At 40.3% G+C, this 25,970-nt stretch overlaps 1 protein-coding gene across 8 annotated transcripts in view; it reads left to right on the top strand.

The window, feature by feature from the left end:
- rhobtb4 (Rho related BTB domain containing 4) overlaps positions 1–20,628 on the top strand; it is a 31,244-nt gene extending 10,616 nt beyond the window's left edge. For 3 of the 8 annotated variants that reach the window (XM_049003417.1, XM_049003416.1, XM_049003400.1), the window contains 11 exons: positions 944–964; positions 1,601–1,802; positions 1,971–2,074; positions 4,014–4,199; positions 4,894–5,662; positions 6,079–6,298; positions 7,838–7,956; positions 13,322–13,472; positions 13,568–13,656; positions 13,841–13,946; positions 14,238–20,628. In XM_049003417.1, coding sequence (XP_048859374.1) covers positions 1,611–1,802; positions 1,971–2,074; positions 4,014–4,199; positions 4,894–5,662; positions 6,079–6,298; positions 7,838–7,956; positions 13,322–13,472; positions 13,568–13,656; positions 13,841–13,946; positions 14,238–14,437 — 2,136 coding nt within the window. In that variant the 5' untranslated portion in view covers positions 944–964; positions 1,601–1,610 and the 3' untranslated portion in view covers positions 14,438–20,628. Of the gene's footprint in view, positions 1–386; positions 540–943; positions 989–1,600; positions 1,803–1,970; positions 2,075–4,013; positions 4,200–4,893; positions 5,663–6,078; positions 6,299–7,837; positions 7,957–13,321; positions 13,473–13,567; positions 13,657–13,840; positions 13,947–14,237 lie in introns of those variants that run through there. The other 5 variants (XM_049003411.1, XM_049003401.1, XM_049003404.1 and 2 more) reach the window with 4 other exon arrangements.
- Positions 20,629–25,970: the final 5,342 nt, after the last annotated feature.

Here is a 25,970-nt window from a genome sequence, read left to right as displayed (position 1 = left end):
TCACCTGAATTTAAGATGTTTAATAAGTTATAAATGTTAGCTCTTAAGGCAATAGTACTATTTCTACTGTTGCCTACAAAGGTATTGGTGTAATACATAATACACATATTATTCATATAATTAATTGTTTTGGGGTAAATGACCATCTACTTTCAAATATTGATCTCTTTCTGTGACATGACAATTACAGAAATAATTCACAGATAGCCTAATCGTAGAACATGGCAATTTTATAGCCACTGTATCTCACTTCTGTACGGAGTGTGTGCCTGGTAGCACGTCGAAGAACAACAGCCCCTATAAACCAAGAGCCAAAAGTTCAGGTGACAGCTTTGCCACCCCCTCCACGCTGTACTTTAGCAGTGTCAGGCTGACTCTAAACCAGTAAGGTAGGCTGTTTCCTAACAGTACACTGCTTGGCAGTTTGTCTCCAGGGAAGTTTTGGCATTACACAGACTGACTGCTTTTCCAGGCTGTATATGTTTGTGCATCGTCTTTGATAGTATTGGCTCGCCTGTCCGTTCTGCAACATGACACAGGTGAGCTCAGTGGCTGTCTTTTGTGTCAACAGAATAGGTGACATTTTGATAAAGGATAGGATGTCATTCTTGGGAAGCTGAACACTATCAGTATCAATGGAAGTATGTAGCTCTTGAATATATTTTAACATGTTTTATATAATGTTAGAAAGTGGTCAAAAATTGGCTGAAAGTCCTGTGGGGGGGGGAGAGTGGGTGGGGCTGAGGCAGCTGAAAGGAGATTATAACTTTTATGATTTCACTTTATTGCCTGAAGGCCTAAAATATGTAAGTAGGCAATTTGTGCAGAATCCACTGTCACTAGTGCAATTTTATTTGGGGTTTTCCCCGCAAGATAGGCTGCAAATCATAATTTGTAGCTATAATCGCTGCTGGTTTCCTAAGGGTAACTGTTTCTCTTGCAGGGGGGAGGGGGACATATCTGGGTAAGAATGCATGCGTTCTTGCAGGTGAGCAGGCCAAGACTGTAGAGTTGTGTAACTCTGCTGAATGGCTTTTTCATGGATGCTCTCAGTCAATGCCACGTCCTTGCATTTAGATGAGATTTTGTTTTGGCAACAGCAAATGCCTGGGGCACTTTTTCTTCTTTTTGACAGGAAAGATACTTGCGTACCCAAAATAAACATTGGGTCGTTACTATTAATGATTTCTCTGACCAATGTTAATCCTAAGGAGCTGGTCAAGTTAAGGCAAAAAAGAGTGTTTGCATGAAAGGAGTCTTACTTAAAGGCACTTATCCAATAGACTTATCGCACATTAGACAAGCAAATGTATACAAGTCTCCCTGTACTTGGGCTGCAAGCATGTGATCTGAATCTTGTGGATTGAGCTAAGACTGTGCTAAAAGTGGACTTGCTGCATGTTCCCAATTATCTAAAAGGTATCTGTACTTCGTTCCAGCTTGCCTCATCTGAATTTCACCAAAACCTATGTGCTGTTATATGAATATTCGGTATCTCCTATTGGAGGACTTGAAAGATTACTGACTTAACATTTCCATCTTTTGCCTCGTGTGTTGTGTCTCCAGTGTTCCTGATAGTATGTGCATTTCTCTCTTCCAGGTCTCTCCCCATGGATATAGACACAGACTATGAGCGGCCAAATGTCGAGACCATAAAGTGTGTGGTGGTGGGAGACAACGCAGTGGGCAAGACACGCTTGATCTGTGCACGGGCCTGCAATGCCACGCTGACGCAGTACCAGCTGCTCGCTACCCATGTGCCCACTGTCTGGGCCATCGATCAATATCGTGTCTGCCAGGAGGTGAGCGTAGGTCTGTCTGTGCTTGAACTCAAAACTCAAAAGCCTCACAGGCACCGATTTACTGAGATCCAGCAGGACACGTTAATTGTGAAATGGACAGAGTCTCTGATCTACTGTTAAGTGTTACAAATCTTTCCCTCCCCCAAGAAGTAATGTTTGTTTACCCAGGTCCTCGAGCGATCACGGGATGTGGTGGATGACGTCAGCATCTCGCTGCGTCTCTGGGACACCTTCGGAGATCATCACAAAGACAGGCGTTTTGCTTACGGCAGGTCAGTAATGCATTGCGCAAAAGTATATAAATATACATTTCTAACATACTGTGGTTATATTTAACTTAGCTAGATGACAGGGTACCTCCAGCACACAGTTAACATTAGAAACCCATTACAAACGCAAAAAGGCGCAGAAGCAAAGTAATAATTTGGTGGCCAAACTACTTAAACCTTGAATAGTGTTTGTAGTAAGACTGCATCAAGTAATGCCGCTATATCGTTGTACTAACAGGTAGGTGAAATTTAGGTTAGAGTTGATAGCATTCAAATAAATCAAGATTTTAATGCCTTTCACTGCATCTCGGAAATGTTTTGATGTGAGACGGCAAAAGTATTCTGCCAGCTGTATGTGATAGGAGAGACTTGCTTATTGTGCTTATGATTGATGTTTATGATCATATATTTATGATTGTTATGTTAACTATTAATTATGTTATGTATTGGAAGATCATAGTAAGGCTATCCTTAGGCCTTCTCATATTACTGCATTGGCCTGAAAATAAGACAGGGTCTTATATTCGGGGTCTAGACAAAAAATGGTGCCAGATATGATATTGCGTAACGAGTGTTTTGACTTACCGTAATATAGATTTGCCGTAAGATTTCTTGCATGAGTGTGAGAGTGAAAAAGCATGAATGTCACGCCAGATGCGTGAGAGTTGGCAACACTGGCAATGCGCGTCTTTAGCATGTATCCCCGAGTGTTGTGTAGATTGTTGGATTCACTAGGTCTGTCACTGCTGGAATTAAACCAAAACTGGCTGTTTATAAAAGCAGTAACATTCATTTTAAAAGAGCTGTCACATCATTTATTAATATGGCTCAACCTCTCTCCATAATATGTTTTTTTTACCCTCTTCATGTGGGCCTGTTGCATCAAAAACATTCTGCACCCTCAAGGCTGGGGGAGTTTATAACATTCATCATTAACCCCCCCCCAATAATATATATTTTTTTATTTATAAAAAAGCGTACATGATTTCTTTGTTCAGGTGGTAGGATTTAGGAGGTTTGATCCCAATGACATGTCAAAACAGAAAACAGTAGAGACATTACGTAAGTTAATCTTGACCTTTGCCGTTTGGTTTTGCAACACAAAGTGATGATGTTTATGGTTTATACATGCTGGTAGTAAATGCTTAAAGGCTGCGCTCATAAGCTGAAGGATTATGGCAGCCTTATCTCTCTCACACTACATGCTTTTACACATACTCACAGTTAGTCATGTGGATTGGCACCTGAAGAGCAGAACTCACAACACAATTTGTTGTTGACCTGGAATTTATACAGCTGCCATTCACTGTTCCCTTCATTGACCTTACCTGGCTTGTTCATATGTGTTTTAATTTGGGTTTATTTTGAATTAGAAAGGTTTAAAATTGTAAGTTTTATGGACACCAACACTATTAATAGATGCTTGCTGCAATCTCGTCTGGCCCGCGGTACGTTCCATAACTGAGCATTTACAGAAGTCACCATCCAATCACATAATGCCTTAGGCATCAAGATTTCTTTTTAGATTATTTATAGATATGATAGGAAGCATTTTTTTTCTTTAACATGCACACACTTTGAATTGAGTGTGATTTTATTAATAAGTGGGTATATTGCTTTTTATTATATTGGATTTGCCTTGCGCCTGTTAATTTATACACTTGGAAGATGAATACATTTGTAATGTTAATGGGCACAGTTTTCAATTATATTTCCTAGTATTGGAATTTACATTGCAACTGCCTGATAATAAGCCCAGAAACATGTCCATGTGGGTTAGACTTCAGCACCACTTTTTGATGTATGATCTTCTTTTTCTTCAATGTTTATGACAGAACACTGACCTTAGAGAAACCTTGTTTTTGGATTGATAAACTGTTGCCTCTCTATGTTCTTTGTCCTCCATGTCTCCCTGTCACTTTTGGCCCTTTGCTGCGTGCAGGTCTGACGTGGTGGTCCTGTGTTTCTCTCTGGCGAACCCCAACTCCCTGCGCCATGTCCGTACCATGTGGTTTCCCGAGATCAAGCACTTCTGTCCTCGCACCCCCATCGTTCTCGTGGGCTGCCAGCTGGACCTGCGCTACGCTGATCTTGAGGCTGTCAATCGTGCACGTCGACCCCTAGCCAAGTATGCCACGCCTTTTTATAGAAGCTGATACCATGACACTGATACAGCTCTAACAAGTCAACGAGAAGGAGATAACTGGCACGCATCTATTTTTAGCAAAGCTCTAGAACTCTAATAATATATGACCTCATAAACAGCCTTCACTCTGCATGCAGTATTTTCTCTTTCTAGTCAAGTCAAACTTTGTAGTTGCAAAATAAGTAGGCATTCGATGAAATGAAACCGTGTTTGTCCGAGACTTTAAAAAGAGCTTTACTCATAAGATTCACAACACAGTAATGAACAAATAAATGCAGGTACACATCTATTTATGTCTGGGTTGCTTCCCGGAAATGAGGGCGTAAGTCAGTGTGGATGTATCTCAGTCATTATAGGGGAGAGATCAAATATACTGTACAACTTAAGATACAGTAAGATACAATATCACACACATTTACCTGCGCCTCCATAGTAGCAGCACAATCGGTTTGTTTTGACCCTTGCTGCATGCCGTACACCTGGCAAAATACATCCACTAGCATCCACTGCATCTGCTTCGGTATATTTTAACAAGGCTCTTACAGGGCATAAGTATGATCAGACGTTACTCGATAGGACATAAATCGATGGATGACTGTATGCTGTACAAATAGTGTCAACTAGGGCTGTGCACTGACTGTGACATGACTGTTTTCTACTCCCCCCCCACCCACAGGCCCATAAAACCCACAGATATCCTGCCTCCTGAGCGAGGCCATGAAGTCGCCAAGGAGCTGGGTGTGCCGTACTATGAAACCAGCATTGTCGCCCAGTTCGGGGTGAAGGATGTTTTTGATAATGCTATCCGCGCCGCCCTCATCTCCCGCCGCCACTTGCAGTTCTGGAAGTCCCACCTAAGGAGGGTTCAACGACCCCTTCTCCAGGCCCCCTTCTTGCCCCCATGTCCCCCGCGACCCATTGTGGCTATACCAGATCCTCCAGCCATGGACAGGGAGGGGCCAGGTTCCCTCTTCTGTCAGGCTCTCTGTGCGGATGTTTTATTCCTGCTGCGAGGTGGCTCCACCCAGGTTTTTGCTCACAAAGTATACCTGGCCACTTCTTGTTCGAAATTTTACGATCTTTTCACTTTGGACCTCAAGGCAACTGTGGAAGGTGGGGACGTGGAGGAACCCCTGGTTGGAGGTGAAGAAGAAGAGCAGAACAGCTGCACAAAGAGCTTGGACACCAGTAAAGATAGGGAGGGAAGCTCTGCTGGCGTTAGACAGTCCCTGTTGCTGGAACACGATTCACTGAGGACTTTCCAGAGTAGCAATCCCCTCCCTGCAAGGAGCGAAGGGGCAGTAGGGGCGGGGCGGACCCTGGCAGGCTGGGGGCGTGGCTTCCTCAGCATGCACCTGGAGTATGTGCAGGATCCCATAACTCATCAGCCTAAACTCATGACTGTGGTATCCATGGATGGTCTCATTCAAGACGGCCCCTTCCAGGTAAGCAGAAATGGATAGATCAAAAACCTCACAGAACCGCTGAAGACACAGCTTTTCCCGTTCCATAAATTTACTGATGCCATGAGCAATACGTAATAGTATCAACTTGAAATAAAATTAAACAATGCTGTATTAGCCATTTGTACAAGCACATTACAATGCTTTCGTTTTTGCATTTTTCTACCTTTAAAGACATACACACACATATACAGTAAGAGCAGAGCTTGGGCATTAATATGGAATTTTTGGGGGGGGTCCAATGGAGATATTACTATTTTGCTGAGAACGGGACTCATCAGTAACCACCTGATCACAGGCACCCCCCCCCCCCATTCCAACATCAGACTTTTATTTTTTTTTATAATTCTGAATCTGCTCTGGTTCCAGTGCCTTTTCCATCTCTACCACCTTCCCAGGCAGTGCTGCAGTACCTGTACACTGGCAGCTTAGACGAGAGTAGAGAAGACCTGATGCAAGTGGCCACCATTGCGGAGCTTCTCGAGGTGTTTGACCTGCGTATGATGGTGGCTAATGTGCTAAACCGCGAAAGCTTCATGAACCAGGAGATCACCAAGGCCTTCCACGTGAGACGGGCTAACCGGATCAAAGAGTGCCTCAGCAAAGGCACGTTTGCTGGTATGGACCCGTGCATCCCTCTATCAACATCAGCACCTGACATCATGTACACCTGTCACCTTTCTCCCCTCTCAAAATATGCTAGGTCCACTCAGTCATTGCTGCCTTACTTCTGATCTTTGCCTGGGTTTGGCATTGTATGCATTGTCCTCACCCTATCTGTAGATATTGTCTGTTTTAGTAATTAAGAAAAAAGTAATAAATTAATAACTATATCTGCAGGGGATTTTAGCCTGTATTCATGTACCATCTATGCCTCCTGACGTATGCATATTACTATAATAAATAACATATCAAAACAGCACCATTCATCCGTTACTTTTGCAAACATTACCTATCCAGTTATGGTCTTGTTGACTCCTTGGACAGCATGCCAGTCCATGCAGAGAAATGACAGTACTTACAATGTCCAGAATGAAACTCGTATTTAAGCTGTTCATTTCTCCCCAGGAATATTCCTCTATAGCTTAACAAAATGTAACTTCCTTTGTTACAAATTAAGCATTTCTGTTTTTAATGTGGAATGTATGGTCAGTTGTTGAAGAAAGAGTTTTAAATGGTTTTATCCAACCGTTATATTGTTCTGGTTAACTAACTCTATTATTGCTATCAATATGTGTAACAGTAATGTGTAAATCAGTAATTTGAAATTTTAATTAGGGGGCGGCATGGTGGTGCGGTGGTTAGCACTGTTGCCTCACACCTCTGGGACCCGGGTTCAAGTCTCTGCCTGGGTTACATGTGTGTGGAGTTTGCATGTTCTGCCCATGTCGTCGTGGGGTTTCCTCCGGGTACTCCAGTTCCCCCCCCCCCCAGTCCAAAGACATGCTGAGGCTCATTGGCGTTGCTAAATTGCCCATAGGTGTGCATGTGTGAGTGAATGGTGTGTGAGTGTGCCCTGCTATGGGCTGGCCCCTCATCCTGGGTTGTTCCCTGCCTCGTGCCCATTGCTTCCAGGATAGGCTCCGGACCCCCCGCAACCCAGTAGGATAAGAGGTTTGAAAAATGGGTGGATGGATGTGTTCCATTACATTTCTTCTGGTAAATCTTTAAATTCAAATTGACATATTTTAATTTGATTGTAACTAAAAATATCGAACTTACAGTGCAAATGCAAAGCTTGTTACATTTGTACAAACCTTAAACTGCTGGTTGCCTAAATGACAACAGGAATTAAGTGGATAATATCAATTCATTTCCTAATTCACCAAGCTCCTGCTCTTCTGCCTGGATTTATTTCAGTAACAGGTATTACTTTCCACATTTACTCCTCAACTGTCAAACCTGAAAAAGTGGAAGGACTGAGCACTTGGGCAAGTGTGTAGTTATTGAAGTTCAATAGTGGCGGTGTATTTTAATTATGGAGCTATGCAACTTCATGCACGACTGTAGGTTTTCTCAGTTTTCTGCTGTGGCTCTGAACCTCTCTGCAAAGCCTCCCCCTTAATTTATCTCTCTATATGGCTTTTTTATGTGTGTGTCTGTCTTCTGTGATTCTTTGACACGTGAAGACATGAGTTTCTCTTCTCCTGGTTTCAGATGTAGTGTTCCAATTGGACGATGGCTACCTCCCTGCCCACAAGCCATTGCTGATTTCCAGCTGCGCCTGGATGGAAGCCATGTTCCGGGGCGCCTTCAAGGAGAGCTATATTGAGGAGGTGAGGGGGATGATGGGAATTTGTGTGAAAAATGGGATGTGTCAATAATAGAACCTTAGCTTCAGGTTCTAAACTGTGAGAAGTAATAACTTGTAAATGTTCCAAGATTGTTTCACAGATCTCATTTTATGTTAGCTGTAATTCTCTGGACTTCCTTTTCGACATATAATTAAAAGCAGGCACATGGAAAATTCATAGATGAGTCCATGTATGCTCAGTCAAGTCCAAGTCTGTTATTCCACCTGGTTACTACAAGTATCTATAGATCTTAATAATAGTGATGGCAACTGTGAGTCTTTTGGTGACCGTGAGTCTGTTACTTTTCCGTGATACTCCTGATACGTAGGAACATCCGGTTAAATATGCATGCGCTGGGTCACAGGAGCTCGCAGCATAAATTAGCTCCCATAAGGCAACCAGAGGGAATTAGTTACATTCGTGCAGATGAGTGATGACCCACGGAAGCCTGATCTCATTAGCACGTTTCTTTTCCCTGAGTTTCACAGTGACGCACGGTAGCGTCTGTTTTCAAACTGAGGATTGGAACAATGCTGTCCAGCTTCACAGGTAATAATGCACCATTGAGGGCTTTCCATCAGTTTTGTTGTGTAGTAGGAGTTTTTCCCCTCTTACCACGTACAGACTAACAGTTGGACAGGATGTTGAGGCTTGTCTAGGCATGTTGTGCAGGAATGGGCAGGTCTTCGAGTAATAAGAAAAACAACCACCACAGGAACACCTTATTAACGAAAGGTGTTCTGTGACTAATCCCAAAGGATTTTGCATAACGTCTGATAACATGTCTGAGAATGTAAATTAAATTGCTCTGACTCAATAAATTTAAACCAAAAAAGCATTAGAAAGTTTTAGCAACAGCACTGAAGGTTCTATAATTCCAGTAATCTACTTGATTAATAAATATCTCATGAAAGCTCACAGACCTTCAGTTGTTTTATGCAGTAAATTAAGTTTTTTTAAATTAATATTTACTTAATGCAGATAAGTAGTCTACAGCCATCAACATATCCACTTGATGTAGACTTTGCAGCCCATTTTAGGACTCGAGAATCTGGTTGGAGTGTCATGTTTTCTAGTAATATTGTAATCTGGCAACAATAATCATTGTTACAAATCTTCCTGACAATTTAAAGAAAAAAGAAATCCTTTTCCAGCCTATTCATGGTGGAATTCCACTACACAAAATCACACAAAGATTATGGTAGTCTGTAACCTTTCAACTCATTTTGAAAAATGACAGTTGTAGTAGGGTTGAGTTGGACCCATTGGACTCATTGTATCTGGGTTTGCACACTGTAACTACACACAAAACAGTGGTTGTATCTTTACTTTCTATAATTACATGTTCGACTGATGGATTCCCAGCCTACCAAGTATTGCAGGATGCTGATGGCTGTGTACTTGTTAAGTGAGGCATTGATGACAGTAATCAAGATTTTGTAATAAAGAAATAAAAGTTTTCAAAGTGTTTGTTCTCATACAATCCAAAACATGCTGGCTGTATCTGGACATATTTATAATTCAGTGTGAATGTACAGGTGTGGCCACATGTTTGACTGTAGAAATTTGCTGATGTATCCAGTTGAAACTGAAAAAGCTGCATGTTTTTACACTTTTTGCTTTGAATTATAACAGAAGCAAAGGTGTTAAATATTTTTATCTAGATTTTTTTACATGCCTGGACAAAAACTTTGCTCACATGGATTGAATTGGAAATGACAAGATCCATTATTGTTTCCTGTGTGCCTGACGTGAGGTATGTTAAGTTGCAGGTGACCTTAAGGTAAAAATCCCCTTCCATAAAATTTATGTTTAGTTAACAGCTTCATCCTTCCCCTGTGCTAATGGGCAGGAAAAATCTTTCCATGGACACTGGAGATAGTGTTTACCCAACATGAAAATTAATTTGCATCTCTCGCTTTATCTCCAAAGACAGTCCATATTCCAGATTTGGAAATTTTTATCAAGAATTATAGTGAGCCTCTCAGGATGTGGGCATAGCAGGAAAACTGACCATGGGTCGGTTCAACTTCCGTAGATCTAAATGTTGGTCTGGATAAATCTGCCATGATGGTTTCAGCCCACACACTGTGGGACAATAAAGTATAAAGGGTTGCTGTCAGCATTTACAGATGAAACACAAGAGAAAAACATTCTCTCTTCCAAACAAAGAATGGACTGTTGTGTAGTTATTCTGGTCTGAGTACTGGAGGACTTGATTTGCCATCATGGAATCAAAAGATTATCAAGGTATTATGGAGAGAAAAATGGTGTAAAAAAACATCTCTATCAAAGGTTGCCTTCCAGCACAATAAAGGCCTAAATGGATTCAGGCATAGCTAAAGAAGAAACATTCTTCATTCTTCTACAGTTCAAAAGAGAACATGTGGCAGATGCTGAAAATAAATCACTCGGACTATTGAAAAGTTAAAGCAGCAGGCAATTGAGAACTGGGCAAATTGTCACTGTAATTCTAAAAATTAATTCACAAAAGGATGCAGCTGTCGATTATTCATGTTTCTATGTGTGACTTTACCCGTCATGAGGGGGGCCGTCCTCTGCTTGATGTGTTTCTAATATTTCTTAAAACTGAACCATCTTGGCAGCAAATCCCAAATGTTTGCTAAATTAATGGAATTTTTCCATTTTATTAATAAGTGGCATCAGCTTGCTATTGTTAAAATAATTGTTTACATACAACAAGATAAGAGGATAACAAGATTGTCTACCAGGTGCAATCTATAACAGCTTTGACTTTGAGTACAACTCAAATAAGTAAATGCCTAAATTAAAGCATATACAATTAGTATAAGTAAGTTACTGCTATAACCAGGATAACCAGCAGGGGAAAAATAAACCGTAGAGAGATATTATGACATTTACATACAATAAGTACAGTTAATTTTTAAATGTCAGCGAGCATGATATTCTACAAATTTGTGGATTAAACACATGGTCAGAATAATTTATAATGACAAAGAATAATGACACTTCATAACTTACACAAAGCTTCTGGTCTAAAATGTATAATTTGCATAAAAAAAATGAATCAAAGAAGCAGCAGAATTTTTGTACCTAATCTGAATACCTTTAAAGCTGAAATTTGAAGCCCCTAGTGTAAGTTTTCCTTGCTCTCTGTTCTCAACCACGTAGGCAAACTCACTGCTTAAAAAATGCATTTATTGAGCCAGCTATTTCATTTCTTCATGGAAAGATCATCATTTTCTTGCTATTACTTTACTCTAAAGTGCTGTAAATCAGCAACGTGAAACGAATGCTCCCGTACATGTGTGTCCAAGTCGGACTTCTGCTCTGAAATATACCGACGTGACTACAGCAACTTCGAACGCCCAAAGAACATGACAGGGAGCAGAAGAACAACGTAGGACAGAAGACTGAATAAATGCATTGTCCTGACCCCAAACGCACATTAACTCAATTTAAAAGTAGCTTTGTTTTAAAATGAATCGCATGCGTTAACGTATTAATTTTGACAGCAGTAATTCATATATATCCATTCATCTTTAAACCACTTATCCTGCTTAGGGTGCAGGCCAGCTCGTGTCCCTATCACAGGCAACAAAGGGAGGAGGACATCCTGGATGATGCCAGTCCGTCACAGGACATATACACATACAATCACTTATATATACATATGAGCAATTTAGAGATGCCAGGTTATCTGACTGCATGTCTTTTGACTGTGGGAGAAAACCAGAGAATATGCAAACCCCATACAAAGACTGAAAGAAACCTTCATCCTTGAATGTATGGGGCCATCATGTGGTATATTGTGCTGCCTGAAATATGCTTCAGTGACCCTGGATAGTTAAAATTTAAATTTCTGTTATGACAAATGTATTCCTGAAAAACCTCATCTTGCGCTAAATCACACAATGAAAATAAGGATTATGGAAAAAATAGAAGTAGGCCCAGATCATTAAAAACCTATCCATCAATAAAGATGACATTTATGATGTTCAAAACACTTCATACAATTAAGCTTTGAGCATTGTAAACCAGGGTATTAAGGTGTAGTGTGCAACTCTGTGATTCAAAATGTGAACATTTTGTAAAAATTACAAATAATCACACAGACTGATTTAGTATTTTATTGATATTATTCCTGTGTTATTGATCACATATGAGCAAATATATGTTTTATAAACATGTTATAGCAGATGACTTATACGTATTGTAGTAGTCATTTTTCCTGGGGAACTGTATTAATGAGCTGGGCAATGCAAAGGCTGTGTGAGAGTCAAAAAAAATATTTTGGGATATGTGTGTGTGAGTGTGTGCACACACACACACACACACATATCCCAAAATATTTTTTGTTTCCAAGAAACAGAAGTAGATTGATTTTTAGACCAAATCTATTCTTAAATGAATGCAGAGAAATTAAAAATACATTCTCCAGTGAGAATTATGACTTTATTGTAGTATTTTATTTAGTTTAGTTTCACTTGTTGGGTAAAGGTTTGAATAATGGGTTCTGGAATGAAAAGGGTTTTTCAGGTGGGTTCTGGAATGATTCTTAGCTGCTGTTTGTGAGATATTGACTGAGGATTGGAGTGTGGTGTGAAAGCTGTCACCCATTTGCCACACTAAGCCAACCAAAAATAGCCAGCTGCTTGTAGCTAATCAAGCACAAAACTCCACTGTGCCATACACTGTATGCAGTACGCCTGCTGATGCAGTATATCACTTCCTGTGTCCTTTACTGTCTCAAATGTTACTAATGATATTTTCATTGGTTGAAATTATTACTTTTTTCTTTGAAAATAATCCAGAGATCTCTTGTAATACTCTTTTGGGAGTCTGATGCACAATGCTTATTCTTGTATTATTGAAGCTGGTGTTTGTCACCAATCTTAAAATTTGACTTCCCATTTAAAGAGTTCAAATGTTTAAAAAAAGATTGCTGAATAAGTTTTGGGCCATTTTCACGTGCTGTATTTTGCATACTTTATAGGGTCGTAATCATTCTTCATGTTAGTTTATTTGAGCAGGTGCTTTAATTTTAACAGTCACAACATGCTGACGTTATCAAAATTCTTAGTAAGATGTCTTTGATATCTTGTTTTACTGTCCCTAAAACAGGATTGGAAGGATACAAATAGAAATTGAGATTTAGACTCAGCTTTGGTTATTGAATTATTACAATTGCATTTGCCAGCCTTTGTTCTTAAGAGCTGTACCCTTATCCCAGTGTGAAGCATTTGCATCTTGGGCCCTCAAAGAGTGACTCCCATTCCATCCTGGTCTTCTGCTTTTTCAGTGGAAAAACCTTGATTTTCCTTCAGAGCCCAGTTTCTCACATACAATATTTGCTTTGATTTAGGTGGCTATCCCCAAAACTACTTCTGCCTGTATGCAAGCTGTCCTGGAGTACCTATACTGTGGCATGCTGACATCCAGCCCTGACCTGCAGCCCACTGATCTCATTGTGTTGGCCAACCGCCTCTGTTTACCTCGTCTTGTGGCCCTCACAGGTGAGAGTTGGCCCCCAAGGTCAGAGTTGTATGAAGAGACTAACTTTGCGTATATTGACATCATTGAACGTAGTGGCCTTTTCCTCCCTCCAAAGAACAACATGCTGTGGAGGAGTTGTTGCAGTTCACTCTGAAAGGGCTGGACATCGATGGACAGGTGCTGGCATACCTGGAGATGGCTCAAGTGAGTGAATATGAATGAATCCATAATTTAATCCCTTAATTCCTTTGCAACTGACATTTTCGCATTTGGCAGTTTAGGATTTATAGCTCATAGATACATCTGTTGGATGTTGCCAGGAGTATTTGTTTTGCGTAGTAAAATACGTGTATACTAAAGTAAAACAAACTGATTTTTATCACTGCAGTTTCACAATGCAAAACAACTCTCTGCATGGTGTCTGCACCATATCTGCACCAATTACAACAGTGTATGCCGCAAGTTCCCTAAGGAAATGAAGGCCATGTTTCCAGGTAATATTCTGACCAATAGCTACTGCCTGTTTCCCTTGTATACTAGTTTGTATCACGTTTTCCACGCGCTTCTTGTTCAATTCATGCTTATTTTATTATTATTGTGTTAGTAAATTTTTTACTTTCTTCCAGGCAATATACAGTTAATCATTATTTTTACACACGCAGACACAGAGACACACTTTGATTTATGAGTTGTTCTTGGATTTTATGTCTTTGGCCGTTTTCTCTGCTCTAAAATTCATCTTCCTTGTGTTCCCTGTAACTCCTCCACTCTGTCTTCCTCCACAGAGAACCAGGAACACTTTGAGAAGCATCGTTGGCCCCCTGTTTGGTTTCTAAAGGAGGAAGACCGTTACCTACGCACCAAGAAGGACCGGGAGTGTGAGGAGGAGAACTTACGCAAGCAGCACACGAAACAGGGATGGTGTTTCTGGAGGTGTTTGTCTACCCCAGCACCTCAGATCTCCCAGTCTGCCCAACTCCCATAATAGTTCATGTAATTCTCTCCTACTCCACTGCACTGGACGCAATGAAGTCCAGAGCTGTAGATCTCCATTGTACATGCGATGCCTCACCTGACCCAGAGAGATAGCAGGTCAGCTTGAGTTGCTGCTGTTGACGTACGTTTGTGATCTTATTACTGCTTCTCACAGCCACTCGGCAAGGAAGGGAATGCATGGCTCCCACCAGCTGCCACCACAGTTTGAGAGAGGGATCACTGTGGTAAATCATAGTGCAAATCGTAATGCTCTAAGATGCTTCAGAGGATTTAAGGTGCTTATACAGCACATGTATGTGTAAACTAACCGGTCCCATATATGCTAGATTGAAGCAGGAAAAGGTAGAAGATATTATTAGCCTGTCGTCATGACTTTGTCATGAACTTGTTTGTGGGAAATTAACAACAGAACCAACCAAGAAAGAGCATCTTGGTTAAGAAATTTCACTATTCTTCTCGACTCCCTTTTGAGATTTTACATTTTCATTCTTTTTTTAATTTTGAATTGCTTTTCAGCCTTAGATTTCTCATCCTAAGGGAGGCTGACTATAGACTCAGGAAAGCAGTTGCTAAGACTGTTACCATGAACAGGCTGTTGGGGGCAGCTTCAGGTAGGCGAGAGGATGTGGAGCATAATTTGTATCAAACATTTAATGGTGCCAGAACAAATATTCTAGTAGGTGGCACATTTGGTAAATCACAGGGTTAAACTACATGACCAAAGTAAATATAAAAAAAAAAAATACACAAGTACCTCTTGAAAATACGTAATTGTAATAGTCATGGTTTGCTCCATTATAGGTGAACAATCTTGCTACATGTGTAGCTTTTAAATGCAACTGAATTTAAAGGACTAATGCACTGATCAGAGTCTTTCTGTCAGTGTCAATAAGCACTGCCTTGATTCGTCCATGATTTCATCTTTATAATATTTGGTATACTGGTAATATAAAAGAACAATGTGTTAATATGACGTACATATAGATACTATTTTGCTTACAATCAAAAATTACTCGAACTAAAGTTTAATATGGCATTTTAGTATTACAAGAATTTAAATAAGTAGTGGTCAAGTTTGTTAAACCCTTTACCACAGTTTTTTTTTTGTTAATCTCTTGTTTGTATGAAGCTGGTCCCATGGCAGCCTCTAGAATTTTGCTCCTGAGCCCGAACCTGTCTGGAGTTTATACCACAGGACTGTTCCAATTTAACTTCTCTACTCTGAAGTAATCTACTGCAGAGAAACTTTTCATACTTGTATAACGATTCTTCAAAACTTCTTTGGATGTTTTTCTTTTTTTTGCAAAAATTTGTAAAAAGAAAACCAATTAAGCTACAAACTGAAATATTTATACTTTGCAATGAATGACATCTCTAATTATTCTTAGTCTTTTTTTCCTTTAATGTACAGCTTTCGTATGCTGTTCTCTGGGTACCAAAAACTGTGAAATCTCTTAAGCACAATGTTACAGTGCACTCTTCCTCTTCTAGTCCCCTTTCTCCTCTTGTTTGCAAATAAGAGATGAGGTGCTAAGGAAGCAGACGGCAAATGTGGGTCACTGTTTAAATGTTGAAATGCAAACCTACATGGCAGGAAGGTAATGAACAGCTGCTTTGGCATTTTGTGATAAATGTGTCCAGCTCTGACACTGCAGTGCTTCAAGGTTTGCCAAAAGATGTCCTCTGCTCAACTGGGATCTCTGCAGATTTTCTACATTTCCCACCTTTTATTGATCTCTTAATGTATCGGGATCTTTAGGCTGTATTGTCCTTCTGTGATTTTCTTGTGAATATTTTAGTGCTTCATAATTCAGCAGTATTTTTATAAGTAACAGAACTTTGTAGGGCTTGGGGGAAGCATATTATTGATTATTCTAGTTCTGATTAGAGTAAAAGTAAAAATGCATTTTCATGATACCCTTTATTAAATAGATTAGGCTAATGTGAGTTTTTGCTGATTGGAACTTAATATCTGTAAATGGATATCTGAGTTTTTATTGGTTTTTGTTGGCATTTGGAGGAAAGCCTCTTTGGAATATATACACTATACTACCAAAAGTATTGGGACATCTGCCTTTAAACACACATGAAGTTTAATGACATCCCATTCTTAATACATAGGCTTTAATATGGAGTTGGCTCACCCTTTGCAGCCATAACAGCTTCAACTCTTCTAGGAAGGCTGTCCACAAGGTTTAGGAGTATGTTTGTGGGCATTTTTGACCCATACTTCCAGAAGAGCATTTATGAGGTCAAGCACTGATGTTGAATGTTGAGGCCTGATTCACAATCTCCATCCCAAAGGTGTTTGATGGGGTGGAATTCAGAGCTGTGTGTGGGCTGGTCAAATTCTTCCACACCAAACTCTTTAAGAACCTTGCTTTGTGCACTGGGGCACAATCATGCTGGAACAGACAGGGGTCTTCCCCAAAATGTTCCCACAATATTGGAAGCATAGAATTGTCCAAAATGTCTTGGTATGCTGAAGCATTAAGAGTTCCCTTAACTGGAACTAAGGGGCCAAGCCCAACCCCTGAAAAACAACCCCACACCATAATCCCCCCTCCACCAAACTTTACTCCTGGCACAATGCAGTAAGCCAAATACCGTTCTCCTGGCAACCAGAAAACCCAGACTCATCCATCGGATTGCCGGACAGAGAAGTGTGATCCGTCACCCCAGAGAACACGTCTCCACTGCTCTAGAGTCCAGAGGCAGCGTGCTTTACACCACTGCATCCGTCGTTTTGCATTGTACTTGGTGATATAAGGCTTGGATGCAGCTGCTCGGCCATGGAAACCCATTCCATGAAGTTCTCTATGCACTGTTCTTGAGCTAATCTGAAGCCCACACGAAGTTTGGAGGTCTGTAGCTATTGACTCTGCAGACAGTTGGCGACTTCTGCACTCTGTGTGCCTCAGCATGCGCTGTCCCCGCTCTGTGATTTTACGTGACCTACCGTTGCTGTTGTTTCTAATTGCTTCCACTTTGTTATAATACCATTAATTGTTGACCGTGGATTATTTATCAGCGAGGAAATTTCATGAATAGACTTATTGCACAGGTGGCATCCTATCACAGTACCATGCTTGAATTCACTGAGATCCTGAGAGCGACCCATTCTTTCGTAAATGTTTGCAGAAGCAGTCTGCAGGCCTAGGTGCTTGATTTTATACACCTGTGACTATGGAAATGATTGGAACACCGGAAGTCAATGATTTCGATGGGTGTCCTAATACATTTGGCAATATAGTGTATTTATATCATATCCCAGCAGAGGTGCCGCTGGTTTCATTCCGGTTCTCTGGTTTCCTCCACAGTCCAAAAACATTTTAAGGTGAATTGCAGTTACCTCATTGTACGTGTGAATGTGTGTATGAATGGTGTGTGATGGGTCGGCGCCCCATCCTGGGTCATTACCTGCCTTGCGCCTATAGCTTCCTGGACAGGTTCAGGACCTTCCCGACCCTGCATAGGACAAGTGCGACAGAAAATAGATGGATGGATTTTATTCCAGTGCAGTATTGAGTCTGAAATCTAAATCATTTGAGATAAAGAATGAATGAGAAATACCTTTGGAATTGAATATTGGCATTAAATATGCAGAATGAAATATGTTACTTCTTTGACATTACTAATGGTGTTTAGCTATTTATAATTAATCATAATTATATAATTGTGTGTGTGCGTGCGCCTGCCTCTCTCTCTATATATATACACACACACACACACACACACACACACTAAACTACATGGGGGTTTTATGGGGATGATGCCAGCATAATAGACACAATCACAATGTGAAATAGACCTGGTATGTGGAATTGGAATTTTTATTTAAGCTGTTATTTTTTCAGCTGTGAAATTTCGTGTGGTTTAAGAACTTTTTTTAACACAGTTTACATTTCCAAATCTTATGCCATTTCATTTGCGATTTGAGCCAACTACCTGCAATGACCAAAATAGACAGTGAATACTCCCACCCTGAGCGTGCTTGCCCACCGAGGCCCTCTCCTGGTCACATTTCACACCTGCCTCTGCTGGTCATGTACTTAAGTGTCTTGCCCTTGCCTTAAGCTCACCCCCCCCCCCAAACACACACACACAAACACATATTTTTTTATCACTGTTAAACGTCAAATGGCTATTGTTAAGATGGATTTTTTTTCTGCTTTTGGGAAAAAAAAAAAATCATCATTTGCTCAATGCAACACGTACAATGTAAATACACATCATTTTAAGCTGTGTTTGCAGCTTGGATTGGCAGTGATTAGCCACTGATAGATGTTTTTGATTAGAAACAGCAAGGTATTATGGTAGTTGTTGCAGCTTCTGTTTTAGTCATTTATACCAGGAACCTAAAGCACTTGTCAGTCTGACTCACTACATGTAGCCTGTATTTCATGCCTGGAGTTTTATTTAGGGAATAAAGACAGCTTTGGTATTTTGATTGCGGTTTTCTATCCATTTTGTATGTTAAATGCATAGAATTTTATAGCACTACCCCTGTGTTTGTCAGTGTCCTTGAAGCCTCCTCCTCCTCTTCTCTCCTTGATATGTAACCTGTCTTCCTGGAACTGTGACCCGTACAAATTTCTTTTCAGGATCTTTGCAAGCACTTTAGTGTACATGAAACAGGAACGTCTTTTAACTTTTGTTTTTTAGCTTAAAAAAACGTAACTAGGTGTTTCGCTTGCCAGTTCGATGTTGGGCTTCTCTGATAACGGCGCATGTATATAATGACAGGATAGGTATATTGTAGTGGATTTTGCATATTGTAATGCATGAAGGTATTTCTGAATTTAAATGATTTGAGGAAATTGTGTATCTGGTTCACTTGTCTGTTCATCTATTTCTTAGGTGGAAAGTCAGGCTTTCAGAGTTTTTTACTATAAAACAACAATAATGTCTGAGAGTACTTTAGTCTTCCAGTCGCTAAACAGGCTGCATCTAGAATGTTTAAGTGCTGTTGCACTGAAAATGGTGCTTTGAATTGTTTATGTGTACCTTCATATGGTGTTCCCCCTTGTGCAAACAGAGTAATTGAAAGTGCCTTGTGTTTTCTGTCAGCCCCACTTTGGTTGTGTGCCTTTAATCTCACATCTGTGCTGTTTCAACATGAGGTGATTCTTTTACCTGGTCGCTTGGTTGGTTATAGGCCAGCAAACCCTGACAAACGGCTGTTCATTGCCTGTTATTTCTCTTGAATCATTGTTCCAATCATTTCTGATGATATTTAGCCTCTGCCGTCTTGGTGATATTGGGTCTGAGACGTTTGAATTTATGTGGGATTTTTTGCGCATGCAAAGAAAAGGCAACATTGATGTATGGGACTGTATTTACATATGTATTTAGATTCAGAATGTAATTAAAACAAACAATTGAATTAGTTATATTAGCCCCGCCTTATTTATGGCACCTCAGTGTTTTATGAACTATTGTGTAACTTCATTTTTCTCCTTGAAGATAACAGTAATTTTGATTTATCAAGTTCTGTATGCTTAGTTTTTGAGAAATTTGTATGTATAACCAAACGGACTCTTGGAATTTTAAATCCTTTTCGCAACCAGCAAGCTTGACTAGGTGCCTAATACTTATGATAACTTGAAAAACTTTCAAGATTTTCAATGGTCTGACCTGAGTCAGTCACAACCAGCCCTCAGATGCTGCCTACAATTAAACCAAACCATGAATTCAATTGTGACCAGATGCATATGCGCTGTTTCTGACATCTATTAAGGTGCACGTTTCACAAAAGCTTTCACTGCTTCATAACAGGTTTGTTTGGGACTCGGGGGGGGGGGGGGGGGGGGGGGGGGGGGTACCTGAGGAAAGGCTTTGCATTGAATGGCTTTTCGTTTTGATACATATTTGTCTGAGTGTAACTTTTACAGACGAATGCACTTTTGTCTTTGGTCTAAGTCTACTTTAGTGAGAAGTAGTGTTTGTATTAATAACCATTTATAGCTTCAGAGTGTAACATTTTTAATCCTACAGAAATGCAAGGGCTTTTTCAACACAACTATCAGAATGTTTGCTGCTGTTGTGCAAAATAATCAAAACTTTTTTTTTTGTAATATTGTTGAACCACTGTGATTTGTACAAAACAGACAAACATTTTTTCTGGTTCAGTATTTTACTGTTTGAATTAAATAAAACTTGGCCCAATTCTTTGCCTAATATGTGTGTGTGTTTTCTTCTGGGCTGTGTATCACTGCTATTATTATTATTATTATTATTATTATTATTTATTTATTTTTTTATTTTATTTAATTATTTATCACACGCCCTAATGCATGAGATGTTTTTGAATTTGCATCTTATGAATATGAGGGCACACGCTTTCATGTTATATACAGGAAGCAGGGCAATAAAAGAAAGTGAGAACGCTGGAGGTGTGAGGCCACAATGCTGCCCATTGCAGTCTCATCACATGCATGGATATCTGCTGTAAATATGCCAGCACAGCGGGAGCATCATAGAGATTAAAAAGAGCGAACATTAGAATATATTGTAAAATTCATTCACCTCAATATAATACAATGGGTTTTGGAAATCAAGTTATCAAAATTTGAGTTCCTACAATGGGTAATGTTAATAATTATTAGTCTGAAATGTTATGGTTCAGAACATGAAGTACTTCAATGGAGAGAGGCTCTAGTAATTTGTTAATATGTGTAGGGGTGTAGGAGTCAGGGGGACGTGGTTCCCCTCTATATTTAATTTGAATGAATTCATTCCCCCCGATAAAAACTGTATTTAGACTACTAAGTTGTGCCCCCCCCCCCCAAACACACATACAGACAATCGCTTACGGTTATATTAATCCATACTAAAATAAAAATTGCACTTCTATGTGTCGACCAATAGGTGGAGCCAAAACTTGGCTTTGGTAATGCGTCACAATTCAATGACCTCACAGAAGAGTTAAGGCTTCATATGACACTTTGTTTATAGGGTATGGAGTCTGCTGTTACATCCGCAAATAATCTGCTCAGTGATGCATGAAAGCAGTCTTAATTAGCTTGCTAAACTAACGTTTAGCTTGCATTCTGTTAAAAGCAGTGGCTCTGTGGGATAGGTGTCTGTGTCTGAGATCGTAGGTTGCTGGTGTAATTCCTGTGGCATGCAGAGTGATGTAACTGCTGAGCCCCTGAGCAAGGCCTTAATCCCAGTTGCCCTGGAGACATCTGCTGACCATGATCTCTGATCTTCACTTGCATGTTGCTCTGGACAAAGGCATCTGCTAAATACTGTATGTAAATACTTTTCTGAAGCATGCATTATAAAATATTTTAAAGTTGTAACCGAATGTTTCATGAAACTATGTAGTAGAATACGGAAGTGATAGTATACTAGAGAACATCAGTTTTATAGTTATATTCTGTTATAAGTAATAATAGGAGAGGTTTTTTTTTTTTCTTAAGAGAACTACCTTCTGTCTTAAGGATCCAATAGCCATTGCCTTGATGAAAATAAAATGATCTCATCTAAGAAATATGTGACATTACAGATTGAGTAATTTTATATCATGACTAGATTAAGCAGGACTGGATTGTTTTAGAGAGCTTCTGTTCTTATCTGTTGAAGAGTTAAAAGGTACAAATAAACCAATTTCAGTCAACAATTTTTATAACCATAGTTTCAATCTTGAGTCACTGGGATTCTAACAACAACAACAACAACAACAACAATAATAATAATAATAATAATAATTATATTATTATTATTATCTATGCTTGGACCTCTGATAATAATAATGCATGAAATTCACAAAGCACTTTTCAAAAGCCCCCAAAATATGTAAAATATGCATATTACACAAATGTTGTGACACTGTGATTATTAGCTAGTCCTAGCCAATATCCTACTGCCTTTCCTGATGAGACTCACCGTGGCAGCATCCTGAGCCTGTTAAACCTGAACCCTCTCGCCAAAACTACAGACTGCACCTCTTTCTAGGGCAGTCCTGGGGGGCCGGAGCCCCAGGACTGGAGTTTGACAGCCCTGTTCTAGGGGGATCTTGACATTTCCTTGCCAGCACGGAGTAATTGCACTAGCTTGTCTTGGGTCTGCACTGGGGCCTCTGCTCTGTGGGACGTGTCCGGATGAGCTCCCTTGGGAACTGTCCAGGTGGCTCCTTTATGATATGCCTGAACAACCTCAGCTGTTTCCTCTCAATATGAAGAAGCAGCAGGATCATTCTGAGATCCCCCTGGTTCTCAGAACTCCATGATGTTCTATCGGTCATGATCATAAGGGAGGATAGGAACCACTTGACTTCTCTGATGATTTAACTCCCGCTTCACCTCCATGGACCTTCTCGCCTTCCACAAAACCATAGCCACTAAACCAATCAGCCTGCCAATCTCATGTTCCCCCTTACTGTCGCTCCTGAACAGCATGTCAAAGTATATAAACTGCTTCACTAAAATTGGCCTGCCCCCCCCTCGACCCCACTAGAAAGGAGCGAACCACAGCATACCATGGAGTGAGATTTGAAGGTGCTGACCAAGGTGCTGACCCTCATCCTCGATATGCAGTATCAAAACGCCTAACAGGGATATTCAATAGGCGAAAATAAAATATAATCCAGACTGCACCATCGATTTCAACCCTGTACAAAATCTACTGCCACCTGACGATAAAATCGATTGTGTAGCCTGGAAAAAAAAATGTATTTAAAATTTTTATCTACTGAGGACCCCTGCGCTACCATTAAAAGTTACTTCCCAGACCCCCATCGGTGGCCCACAACCAGGGCGGCCTGCCAGAAATACTCGTAATTCTCCCAATTAGCCAGGTAGTGCTTGGACCGCCTGTGATGGGCTGGCCCACCATCCTGGGCTGTTCCCTGCCTCATGCCGGGGATAGGTTCCGGACCCCCCCGCTACCCAGAAGGATGAGCGGTTTGGAAAATGGATGGATGGATGGTTGGACCGCTCCACACCATTCTCTTTGTTAAGAGGGTCTCCACCATGACCTCAGCATGTCCCTCATAGCGCCTCCTGGGATCAACTCAGTGCAACCTTTTAATGCACAGTATTAACGGACACTACTGTCGTAGACAGGGAAAGATATTCTCATTTTGATACATGTTATAAGAAGTTTTAAAACATAATGGTGGAAGTGTTCTTGGCACTGGTTTAATTACATTTCAGGGGTTGAGACTATGGATGCAGTTGTCACCATATTTGCTTCCACCAGCTCTCAAATGAATGCTGAGTAAGCAGTACATGTCATTTGACTAATGGTAGGAGTTATATTTTACCCGCTTGCATTTTTATCCCTGGCTGGGATCTGATTATCCTTTCCGGCCATCATAACCATTTTTACAGAAGAAGACTCTAGCCGGGCTTTTGTAAATGTGACCAAAACAGAGAAAAGGGGGGGAGCAGATGAGCAGTGATGTCAGTGGGTGGAGAGCATACAGTACGTTGTCATGGTGATTATGAGTCATGTGGCCAATGCGCTGAGAGTTTTTGCATGTGTTTCCCAGAATCATTCTCTGCCAGCTGCACACAACTGCCAAGATGAGGGAGGACCCTCTGTGTGAAATGCTGACAAAGCGGACCACATTTCCAGGAACAATACAGCATTTACCTCGAGACGCTTCAGATAGGTGGCATTAGTTCTTCCCAGAAACCGAACTGCTATACTGCTTGGATTTAAAGGTTCCTTTAGACCAAAAGGTTGTGCTGTTCACCTAATTAGGAACATATCCATTCCATAACGCAACTGTGAGCGAATACATCTGCTGACCAGAAGTGAGTTTCTTTATTGCCGGCAACATACAACTTGTGTGATGAACGGCTTTCTACCCAAGCCTGCATTCAGTTTTTTTTTGCCTTCTTCCCCATTTTTAGCTGTTTTCCTGGGCATTTTTTTTAATGGTTAGTTACATTGCATCTTGACATTATAAATAATTCAGCCATTGAAAAGTGATTGCTGTTATGATTATTGTTTTTTTTTATATTCTTGGTTACATGTATAATTAATATTGAGCCGTTGCCAATAGTTACTAGCACACTTGCAAGCACAGCTCCTCAGCATTTTGAAATGTTAACAGTCATTATCTAGGGACATCACAAGCAAACTTGTTTCATGTCTGTGAGAAGGTGCATTTGAGTCTGCATTCTACTCAACAGAAGAAACAAATGCTGCACAATATTTGACACTTTACAGAGGAGCTTACAATGTCAACTTGGATTTCCCCTGAAATATCGTGTCATCATGCTGTATCAGTTCCTAGTTTGCATTTCTGTTTATGCTACAGTTAACAGTCAGTCCTCTTCCCCCTGACAGCAAGACAGGGTTTCTTTCACAGTCATCTACTCATCATCTCTGTTGTTAGTCTGCTGGTTTATCTACATGGGAGTTTTCAGTAGCCCGGAATATTGTCTTCTTGTAACCATGATCTATATTCTCCATTTTATTTTTTTTTTACTGAAAAACTGCCTGTTCCTAATTATTTCCAAGGCACTTACTTTAGTAAGGAGTGTAACATTTTCAGTCTAAATTGTTACATTAGCTTACTGTGGCTGGAATTCCTAAGTATTGGAATATAATCAGTATCATTTTGCTGAGAGCAGAGGGGGGTTCACTGCTGTTCGCCTTAATAGCTCATTTGAAAGATATGTCAGGTCTTAAGGTAGATGCCCTTTTTGAGATAACAGATCACTTCTCAAAAAATTGATCTAGGGACCAGTTTTTAACAGAAGTGCTTCTGGGAATTTGGCATCAGGCTAAATTAGCAGTGACAAAACTAGAAAATCAAAACTTTCATTTTGATTTTGCATATAGTCTATAAACACGTAACCCTCTTTCTTGGATTTACGTTGGTTAGTAAGAATCCAGTGTACATCAGTGACTGAATCTGGCAGTTATCACATGCCCCCCTCCTTTTCTGTCTGTGAGTGAAGCTATGTGTGCAGGGGGTTTCACTCTGGGGACCCATAACTCTGCAAAAGCTAGGCAGGCACATAGCTGAAGGATGACCTAACCTAAAAAGATTTACAGTTAATGGAGTGTGTCTCACACGCACAGCTCACTAGACAGATAGTCCCATTTATGAACATTTTAAGGCTAGACCAGCACTCCATATTTGTTTCATCATTTGCTATTTCCTTGTACCCGTCTTATGCTTAAGTCCCTTGAGAGCAAAGTAAAGAATAGTTCAGGGTACAGAGTAGGCATCATCATCCTATTTACATGGGGTTGGGGGGGGGGGGGGTGGGAATTATGTGGAAAAAAGCACTGGGAACTTTCTGCCATAATGGTTTATATCATTGGTTTGGAAAACAGGAGAACCCATGATGCTTTTAAGAGAATGAGTTAGTGCTGACATGTACACCTCCACATCATATCTCTGTTGTGCTAAAGTGAGCATACTATGTATTACTACCATCTACACTCAGTGGCCAGTTTATTAGGTAGCCTGCTTATCTACACAGCTAATCATATTACTGAAACTGAATATATGTGTGTGCACGTGTGTGGTCCAGGTATACCTTACATTGTGG

This window comes from Brienomyrus brachyistius, chromosome 2, assembly GCF_023856365.1.
Source record: "Brienomyrus brachyistius isolate T26 chromosome 2, BBRACH_0.4, whole genome shotgun sequence".
Taxonomy (NCBI): Eukaryota; Metazoa; Chordata; class Actinopteri; order Osteoglossiformes; family Mormyridae; genus Brienomyrus; species Brienomyrus brachyistius.
The sequence above is the reverse complement of the archived record's forward strand: the minus strand, read 5'-3'. Positions and strand labels throughout refer to the sequence as shown.